General features: G+C 33.6%; 1 protein-coding gene across 1 annotated transcript; it reads left to right on the forward strand.

Annotated features, from left to right (window-relative positions):
- Positions 1-3,374: 3,374 nt before the first annotated feature.
- Positions 3,375-9,822, forward strand: LOC21384720 (glutamine synthetase nodule isozyme). The gene is made up of 12 exons (XM_010090742.2): positions 3,375-3,577; positions 3,682-3,721; positions 4,235-4,338; positions 4,664-4,712; positions 4,883-4,989; positions 7,407-7,494; positions 7,848-7,976; positions 8,791-8,865; positions 9,019-9,072; positions 9,177-9,214; positions 9,303-9,462; positions 9,757-9,822. The coding sequence occupies exons 1-12, from the start codon at positions 3,504-3,506 to the stop codon at positions 9,820-9,822; spliced, it is 984 nt and encodes a 327-aa protein (XP_010089044.1). The 5' UTR covers positions 3,375-3,503.
- Positions 9,823-10,503: the final 681 nt, after the last annotated feature.

Here is a 10,503-nt window from a genome sequence, read left to right on the forward strand (position 1 = left end):
ATTAGTAACATCAATATTTTTTTTCCCTTTAAAATTCCATGCATAATAGAAGCTGGGTTCCTTTATAAACTAGAAAATGCCTACAAGAATAGCCGTGGAAATAAACAGTCAAATGGACAATAATATGAGAACTTTACTCATAGTGATGATAACATCAAGTATACTTTTTCTTGTTGGTGTTGTTCGTGCAACTTTTTGGTAAGGAAATTCGTACCTGATTCGAATCATGATTCATAATTTATTATAGTGTTTTCTCTCATAAAAAATATATGCAAATCGAAAATTGTTATAATTTCATTATTATAATCTCATATTCTATTTTATCTCCATCTCTTTATTATCCTCCTTTTGGTCTCGTTCGTTTCGCTAATTTGAGTTTAGAATTTGAGTTTTGTTACAGTAACAAGTTCTCATAAACAGTCACATCTAACTTTTTTGCTAAAAAAAAAAAGATGCATTTTTTTATTATCTTTTTTTTCCGAAAATTTTTAAAGCTTTAATAACTCATCTATAACTTCGAGTATTCTCTTACAGACTTTAATGCTCCGTTCATTTCACCGATTCGAGTTTTGCTACAGTAAAAATCTCTAAAAAATAGTCACATTTAATTTTTTTGTTACAGTAAAAAGTTCTCACATAAAATCATATCTTAACTCGAATTAACGAACTAAACGGCCCTTAAGTTTGTTATCTCAAATCTCTCAATCTCTCCAAAACTCTCTCTCTCTTCCTCACACCCTAACTCTCTCTCTAACTTCCCTCTCAACACTTGAATTTTTTTTTTCTCTCAAATCTCATCTCTTCTACACTCCTCGCTCCCATTACTATACATACTCATCACTCCCTCAACTTAGCCCCTGCCTCCAAGAGCCTCACAATTATGCTCATACGTCGCCGGCCGTCGTGATCTTGCCTCCATATCCACCACTACACCATGACCATCGAAATGGGTACTTTGTTAATATTTAAAAATTTATTTTCTTTGAAATTAGGTTTTTTTTTATTTAAAGTTTTCTTTGAAATAGTAAGGTATTTTTCTTGTTAGATTTCGTGGAGAAACTTTTAGTTTTAAAATATTTGTGTTACATGTGTATTGATTATGTATGAGAAGGTGAATTTAAAACATGTTTTTTTGAATTTTTTTCATGTGTGTTGTTCAATGACTTGTGATAACATTCGAAGAAATAATTTTTTTTAGCAAAGAATTAGTTTTCGCCAAATATATATATATATTTTAATTTTTTTTTATACTTTTAACTACGGTTTTTACAAAAATCGTCGTTAAAAGTTGATATTAGACGACGGTTTTTCAGAAAAAAAAAAAAAAACGATCGACTAATGTGCCTCTTTAAACCCTTATGGTGTCTCACACGTGTATTAGACACGGTTAAAAACTGTCATCGTATCTCTTGGACAGTTAATGACTCTAGATACGACGACGGTTTTTAAACCATCGTTGTATCTTTTGATGACAGTTTTTAACCATCGTCTTATCACCTATTTATTCTAGTGACATCATAATTATAAATTCAGCTTCTCTAAATAGAAATTCTACTAGAATTAATATTATGAAGTTAAGGATTTTTAAATAGAAATGCAATGAGCAATAAGATAAAGGGTTTTTACTAAAAGTTAGGCAATATTAAATTTCCTCCAAGTAATTTTGTCATAACATTTTAGTACATAAGACATTGTAGAAGATAAGTTGTAAGAATTTAAAACTACTAAATAGCATGACACCACGTAAGTAAACGTTCACCTACAACACATGCCTGCACATTCATGTTTTAAATGCACAAATTTAATGTTTTCGGTTACTACATAATGTTTGAGCATTTTTTTTTTTTACCAAGATTTAAGAATATACAGTTTTGAATCATGTATTCATCTTTCTTTAAAAATGGTGTGGTATGTTTATCGCTGGCCCATACCCTTTTTACTAGTGCAAAATTAGAATTCAGAACCTATTTTTTGTGTACAAATAAACACTTAAAGATGAGAGAATCCCACTAGAACCTATTAGACTAGGAATCCTCAGGGTCAGACTGAAAAACTTTCAAGCCACTACAAGTTTTCAGAACAAGTAAAAACATTCATATGCATGTGAATATAATCTTTACTTACTGAGTTTATCTAACAAGATTTAACATGTGTTGTAGATGGGTAGAAGGACAACAGATATAAAAGTGCTCGACGTCGAAGTCAAAAAGACAAATGGAAAATTTTATCATACTGGAATGCTTAATCATGGATAATGGAATAAAATAAAATTCATTTTCATGCATATGGCTTTATTAAAAAAAAAAATTTATTACTACGTATTTTTACTAAGTTTAGTAGTAGCACTCGTCAAAGTTACCTAAAAATTTATTATATCAGATTAAAAGTCTTCTGCTATAAGCTTAGTAATTTTGGGGGACGTTACAAGATCTCTAACCGTAGAAAAATAAATCTAGGCGGAGAGTATCTCCGCCGTTATTACACACAAACTAGAACAAGAAAACAAAGAGAAAATCTCTGGACACCGCCGTTGAAAGCCTTCGGCGAAAAGGTAGCCCGCATAGGAACCGTCAAGGAGGGCAACCAGCTTCGAGATCGCGTAACTGAGTTAGAAAACCGCCTCTAAACGAACGTTGTTCGGAAAGCTCCATCAAATGTTGACAGAAAGAGCTGCCGCCACTGTTTCAAAAAGTTCACCACCGTCTCAAAAAGTCCACCACCCTGAAGAAGAAAATAGAGATCTCAGTCATCCACAGACGAACACGTCGTAAAAAGCATCATATCCGTGTGAATTCCAAGCTCTAGCCAATTTTAAATCCACCCAAATAGAGCATTCATGTCAAACACCACCTATGTCATCGTAAAGTCCATGTAAAGACAAGTCAAAAGATTTAGGTCTCGTTCATTTCACCGATTTGAGTTTTGCTGTAGTAAAAAACTCTCAGAAACAGTCACATTTAACTTTTGTGTTATAGTAAAAAGTTCTCACATAAAATCACATCTCAACTCGAATTAAAAACTCGAATCAGCGAACTAAACGGACCCTAAAAATATAAATGTTGAAAGCCCAACGACGCATCTAGAGGTGGTGTCGGAGCTCCGACAAACACATGCAACTCTTTTTTATTTGAGAGAAAGAAATAGAGAGAATCTGTGGAGATTATTTCGTTTCGATAGTATTTTTTTATTTTATAATTATGTGAATGATCTGTATAGAGATAATTCACATAATAATTAAGAAAAAGGGAATACAATAGACAAAAAATTCGATTTGATCGTGGGAGATTCCGAAAATCCTATGTCCAAGCTGTTATAACATATTTTATACGTATTTACTTTGAAATTTCCGCCATTTGCTCCGCACTTTTATAGGAAAATTAATCGTGAGCCCGAAGACTTTTTCCCCGTTATATACACACTCAACATAGTCTAACAACACGCACACCCACCAAACCCCCTCTCTCTCTCTCTGCTCAATCAGTCTCCTCTGTAGCCAAATAGTCATGTCTCTCCTCACCGATCTCCTCAACCTAAACCTGTCGGACACCACTGACAAGATCATCGCCGAGTACATTTGGTACTACTCTTTTATGGTCTCGTGTATTTGTCGTTTTTTTTTTGCTTTGTCTTGTTTGCTTGCTCAATTACTCCATTTCTTTTGCTTTACTTTTTCCTTTTCAGGATCGGCGGATCTGGCTTAGATCTCAGAAGTAAAGCAAGGGTGTGATTCCCCTTTTCCTTTCATCTATACTATTACGTGTGTGTGTGTGTGTGTGTATACATGTATATATATTATATATATTTGTGTTTTTTCCATCTGGGTATTGCTGTTTATCATCCCTTGATCATGTTTTTGTGTGTAATTTTTCATGTGCTGGATGTTAAGCTTTAAAGCTTTTAGTAACATATATGATTTACGTATATAAGCATTCAACTCTTTGCCGATTAACAAAGTGGCAAACTAAAAATCTTTTTATTTTTATTTTTAAAGTGTGGTTATGTTCCATCTAGGTGTTTGAGTTTTTTTACATTTTCAGCCAAATTAAACTTATATTTTGTTTGGTTGGTGGATTCGAATCATGAAATCATGATTCGTTACGGTATTTTTTCTTATAAAAAACATACGTAAACTGAAAATGATTTTGAATCATAATTGTGAATCCATGACCTAAACGTTTTCGGTATTAAAGTTCTTGACACTTACAAACAAGCCCAAAAACCATTGATTTTACAGACTCTGCCTGGACCAGTAACAGACCCAGCAAAGCTTCCCAAGTGGAACTATGACGGTTCAAGCACCGATCAAGCCCCTGGAGACGACAGCGAAGTCATCTTGTAGTACGTATCACTAAGCCCCGTTTGGTACACGTATTTAAACTCATGATTCTGATTTTGAAACAAAATAAATGCTATTTTGTTACGGTGTTTTTCTCTCTAAAAATTTGAATAAAAAAATTCCTACTAATGATTCTCTCACAAAAAGTTTGAATATGAATCAGAATCATTAATTTGAACGCGTGAACTAAACGGGCCTAAACCACACTATTGTATTGTCTGATCAACGGCTCTGTTTTAATTGCATCCCATGTCACTTACAATGCATGCCGTCCGATTTTTTTTTTTAATTTTTTCTTATTGTTTGTTGTTTTTGACTGGATCAAAGTCCTCAAGCGGTGTTTAAGGATCCATTCAGGAGAGGCAACAACATCCTGGTAAATAAGAATCAGAATCAATCTCTGACACTTGATTTTCTCCCTTTTTAACGGCGATCTTTTGGTTATCTCTTATTTGAAGTTTTTTGATTTTGTAAATATTGAAAAAATTAAATAAGTAAACAATAAAGAAAAAGTCAAGGGGTAATTTCGTCATTATGTAAAAATAGGTGTTGTGCGACGCTTACACACCAGCAGGCGAACCAATTCCTACCAACAAACGACACAATGCTGCCAAGATATTTAGTCATCCCGATGTCATCGCCGAGGAGCCATGGTAGTATCATTTTCTCATCTTTTTTTTAATTATTTTTTTATTTTTATTTTTTTTTTGTTTTTACAAAAGTAAGGTATTTAACAGATTTTTAAATTAATAATCTCGGTTAAACAATATTTTGGTTAAACAAATACATAGAACAATGATAATTCTTGATTCGGTAATTAGGTAATATTCATATAATCACAAAACAGAATATTAAATTCAATGTTTTGTGAAAAAAAAAAAAGAATACCTTGATAAATTAATTTTTTTTAATTAATTTATAAATTAATAAATTATGAATTTATCGATTAAATATTATCTCGATTAATTAATTAATTTTCATGATTCCATTTGCTTTCCCATTTATTGATTTGTTTAAGGTATCTTCTTAACTTATTGGGCCTACAAATGAAATATATAGTGACTAATGTACAGTAGTATATGTGTTTCTTTTGTCCTCAACATGGGGTCTACCATTGTCCAAGGTCAGATAACATCTATATATTAATAAATAAAATTGTCATTTCAAGATATAAGGAAAAAAAAGACTTCCTTTTGTTTTTTTTGTGTTTTTTCTTTCTTTTCTACTCTGGTAGTTAGGAATCTCCTCTCCATCTGCCAAGTGGGTGGATGGTTTAGGTGGGTTGGCGTTAATCATGTGACTCTTCTTTTTGGTGGGAGACTTACTTTAAAAGTTAGAGATGGTAAAAGTGGAATACAATTTAATTATGTTTGACTTGGACTTTAACTGTTGTTTGTCCAATTATATGTGATGCTTTAGGGAGACGTATAGACATGGCCACTTGTGATGGTGATTGATGATCGTGAAATCTATTTACTTTTGCCCTTCTATTTTTTTTTTAGAAAAAATTGTTGAACTTACTCTTACAATGCGTGGGTCTAGATTTTTACCTCTTACTCTTGATTAATACCGTTTTGACTAATATAACTATTTCACTAAAAAGGTTGCTAATCAAGAGTAAGGGGTAAAAATCCAGACTCATGCACTACATTTATCTCTTCTTCTCTTTTTTAATTTATATGATCATTTACTCCCAATAGTTTGAAAATTATTTTTGGGGTTGGTGGCCTTTATAATGGTTATGAGGTGTATCAAAGAGCTTATCTTTCTAGTGCATGCAATGCCAGCTGCCAAATATAAGAGCATCATCGGGTTCTTCCATATTATAAAATCTTGATTATTTAGAATGGAATCTTTTAATTCTCACTGAATATTTTACATTTGTTTAAAACTTAAGTAAAATATGATAAACTTTTCTTGTGTTTTTTTTTTTCTTTTTGTTTTTTACACAAACAGTTATCCTCATAACTAAAATTGGATTATTTTTAGGATGTGGTTAAGCGTGTCAATGAGTGGTGGCCCTTTGAAAAGAAACCAACAGTTTTGGGTTGGTAGACTCAAACTAGTCACAAGGCTACCCTCTATGTACTTCATTGACCATAGACGTACTTATGGCGATAGTCATGCTATTCTTATTCTATTACGTTTTGAAGAAACTAAAGCCCTGTTCTTTTCACAACTCAAGTTCTATTGCTACAGTGTTTTCTCTCACAAAAATTCAAATTTCACTTTTTTGCTACGGTATTTTTCTCTCACAAACACAACTCAAGTTCTTAATTTAAGTTGTAATACAAACACCCTTTAATATTTTCACCGAAAATATCTATTGTGTCATGAATTCCTTGTTATTATCACGAGGAAAAAAAAACATGACTTGTGCATGTGATATTCTATAGCTACAAAGACTTGCGTACATGGTGAAAACATTGTTGTTACAAATTGTCTTTTCCTTTTTCTTTTCTTGATTTGTTAATGTGAATGCAAACAATTATTGATCCGGCCCGTGCACAAGAATAATATAATATGAAGCTCTTGTTTTGTGTAGTTTCATTTGTGTTTGTCTCATCTAGCTTTGGTCTTACTCTCTTACTTCTTGGAATGATAAAGATATATAATTTTTTATATTCTCTGACTCTTAATATGTACATCACTTAGATACATCATTAGATTTAAAAATAATATGGACCTGAAATAATCACTATAATACAAGTGTGTATTATTGTCAGCTGAATCTTATGAATTTAATAGTACAAGATGGCATATCTTTTATTAGATTCCAGCCCACGTTGTAGTGCTAATTTTGAGATAGCAATTTCAAAGCTTATTTAATGTATTGTTTATTTTTCCAAAATACTACTTTTGAGAAAAGGACGCTTCAATCTTGTCTCAATGTCTTCTCTTTTCTTTTTTTCATCTGGTTTTTCCATTACTTTATCATAAACTTTATTTACAATCTTCTGTTAGGTCTGAGAAAAGGACGCTTCAATCTTGTCTCATGTCTTCTCTTTTCTTTTTTTCATCCGGTTTTTCCATTACTTTATCATAAACTTTATTTACAATCTTCTGTTAGGTATGGCATTGAACAAGAATACACTCTTCTTCAAAAGGACGTCAACTGGCCACTTGGGTGGCCAGTTGGCGGCTTCCCTGGTCCTCAGGTACTATATTGTTTTTGTTGCAATTACCATTACTTTTTTGGAGAATTCTATGGTAGGTGAAAAAAAACAAAAAAATCCTACCAGGAAGAAACTGTTCTCAGCCGTCAAATCACATTAGAATTATGAGATTAAGAAAAATGTAACATTTTAATAAAGTGGATGAAAATTTTGGTTGAAAATCGTGCCTACCGGTTGGTTTTTTTGCCATACCCTACCAGAGAATTCTCCCAATTTTACTCTTGAAATCTTCTTCCCAAGCGCTTATAAGCAGGGATTTAACTGGGGATGCAATAGCTTATGACCTGATTCCTGGCAATCGAACTGATACGATGTTTTATCCCCCTTTTCTGTAGGGACCTTACTATTGTGGTGCAGGGGCAGATAAGGCCTTTGGTCGTGATATCGTGAACTCACATTACAAGGCTTGCCTCTATGCTGGAATCAACATCAGTGGAATCAATGGTGAAGTTATGCCCGGGCAGGTACGTGCAGCGATCTTATATTTGCTTATTATAAGTAGCCAAAAAAGAAAAAAATTTGGAACATCATGCTTTATCATATGTTCTACCCTTAAAATGGTTGGACAGAGGAATGTAGCCAAAAAAGAAAAATTTTTGGAACATCACGCTTTATCATATGTTCTACCCTTAAAATGGTTGGACAGAGGAACAATGGTACTGGTCCCTAGGCCTGTAAGTCGGCCGGGGTGGGTCGGTTTTGAAAAAAAATTGGGCCGGCCTGTAGGTCTCGGGCTGGGAATGATTTGGGCCGTAACAACTTGTAGAATTAGGATACCCGTATACCATTCGGGTACCTCGGGTCGGCTGGGTTACCTATGGTAAACTATGAGTTTTTTTGTAAAAAAAACCCTTTTTTAACTTATTTTTGTTACTTACCTCATCTAAGACTCAATTTTTACACTCATCATGAACAAGAATTATCTAAAGACTCAACCCTTTATGTTGTGTTCAGAAGATTTTTAAACTTATTATCATTAGGGTTGGGCATTGTTTTACCTACTTTTTGAACATGTTCGGCCGGGTAGGGGTATCTCGGGTTCATGGAACCCCACCCCGTGCCCCTACCCGCACAGTGCGAGTTGGGCATAATTAAAACCGAAAATTAAATAAAAAATTAGAAACCCGTGTTCGACATCATGCTTTATCATATGTTCTACCCTTAAAATGGTTGGACAGAGGAACAATGGTACTGGTCCCTCTTTGTCATTTCTATATTGTAATTTCGATAAGTTTTAATTTTACTCAACGCCGGTTCTCCTGTGTTGTTATGTGACAGTGGGAGTTTCAAGTTGGTCCTTCAGTTGGCATTGGTTCTGGGGATCAATTATGGGTTGCTCGCTACATTCTTGAGGTATATTGGCAATACCAGAAAATTATGTATTTGGAGTTTTTGATTCACTTAGTTTTTTCCCATGGCAAATTGGATCATACAATGTATTCACATATTCTCTTTTAGTCCATTGCTTGCTTGTTTTTTCATATGTTTAACATAAAAATATTGCAGAGGATCACAGAAATTGCAGGAGTTGCTCTTTCCTTTGATCCAAAGCCAATTCAGGTCTGCTTAATTTCCTTGTACATTAATTCGTATGTTTTAGTACTTTTCTATCTGTAGTTTTTCACTATGTTTACCAATTCCCAATTCCCCCATTGAATTGCCAGGGAGACTGGAACGGTGCCGGTGCCCACACTAACTACAGGTAGTTGGCTTACCTGGCTCGAAAATGAACGTATGTTTTTAAATGATGAGTACAACTGACATTTTTTCGGGCTGGTTTTTCCACTCAGCACCAAGTCAATGAGATCTGATCGGGGGATTGACGTGATTAAAAAGGCGATCGAGAAATTGGGCTTGCGCCACAAGGAGCACATTGCTGCCTATGGAGAAGGCAATGAAAGGAGATTGACCGGTCGCCATGAGACCGCTGACATCCACACCTTCTCTTGGGTAAGTAAATCTGGAACGTATTCATTTTCTCTCTGTTTTTTTTTTCTCTGACTTACAACCCAACCTACTTTTTACCTATTCAATTCTGAGTTTAATAACAACAGAGTAATGGCTTTACCTAAATGTTAAAGGGTATCTGACGTTACCTTGAGAGAGATTTAATCTATATTTTGCTGAGAAAAACATACTAAAAAAAACATTAATATATATATATATATATATATATATATATTCACGAACACACATATCTGTATATTATTAAATATTTGGCGCTCATCCTCACATCATCAACAGGGTGTCGCAAACCGGGGAGCATCTATCCGTGTTGGTCGTGATACAGAAAAGGAAGGAAAAGGTTAGTAATTCCTGAATCCTTTTTATCTGTTTTCAAAGATATAAAATACTTAGGGCTTGTTCTTTTGGATCAAAACTCAAAAAAAAATTTGAACTCTAGTTACAACTTTATTAAAGTTCATGTTCATTTGTAAAATTTGAGTTTGAACTCGAGTTTTAACTTGAGTTTGAGACTAAAATTTGAGTTCAAGTTTCTCTTTCAACTCAAGTTCTTAAACTCAAACTTAAGTTAATGAACAATATTTTTTCAATTCTTAAAAACATCATAACTTTTTCGTTTTAATTCTGATTGAGATGATTTTCTTTTCTATGCGTTCACGACGAGTAGACGAATAAAACTTCATCTATATACCCTATTAAATTTTTTCATCACCATTGAGTTTTTATTAAAATACTATCTAAATACAAATTCAAGTTTTGACCCACTCAAACACAAACTCAAATAGATTCTCAATTCAAATTATAATTCAAATGTGTACATCCAAACACAAACTCAATTCACAACTTCAACTCAAGTTATAACTCAAATTCAACTCAAGATCTATACTCAAGTCACTATAATTTAAAAATGCAATTGAACAAGCCCTTAGGATCTATCTGTACAACTTGGGTTGAAATCGGGATTAGATAGGTTGTGACCCTTGTGCGCCTCAGAGGCTAGAGCCATCTCCCATCTTGCATCCCGAC

The sequence above is a fragment of the Morus notabilis genome, unplaced genomic scaffold (assembly GCF_000414095.1).
Source record: "Morus notabilis unplaced genomic scaffold, ASM41409v2 Scaffold3649, whole genome shotgun sequence".
NCBI classification, from domain to species: domain Eukaryota; kingdom Viridiplantae; phylum Streptophyta; class Magnoliopsida; order Rosales; family Moraceae; genus Morus; species Morus notabilis.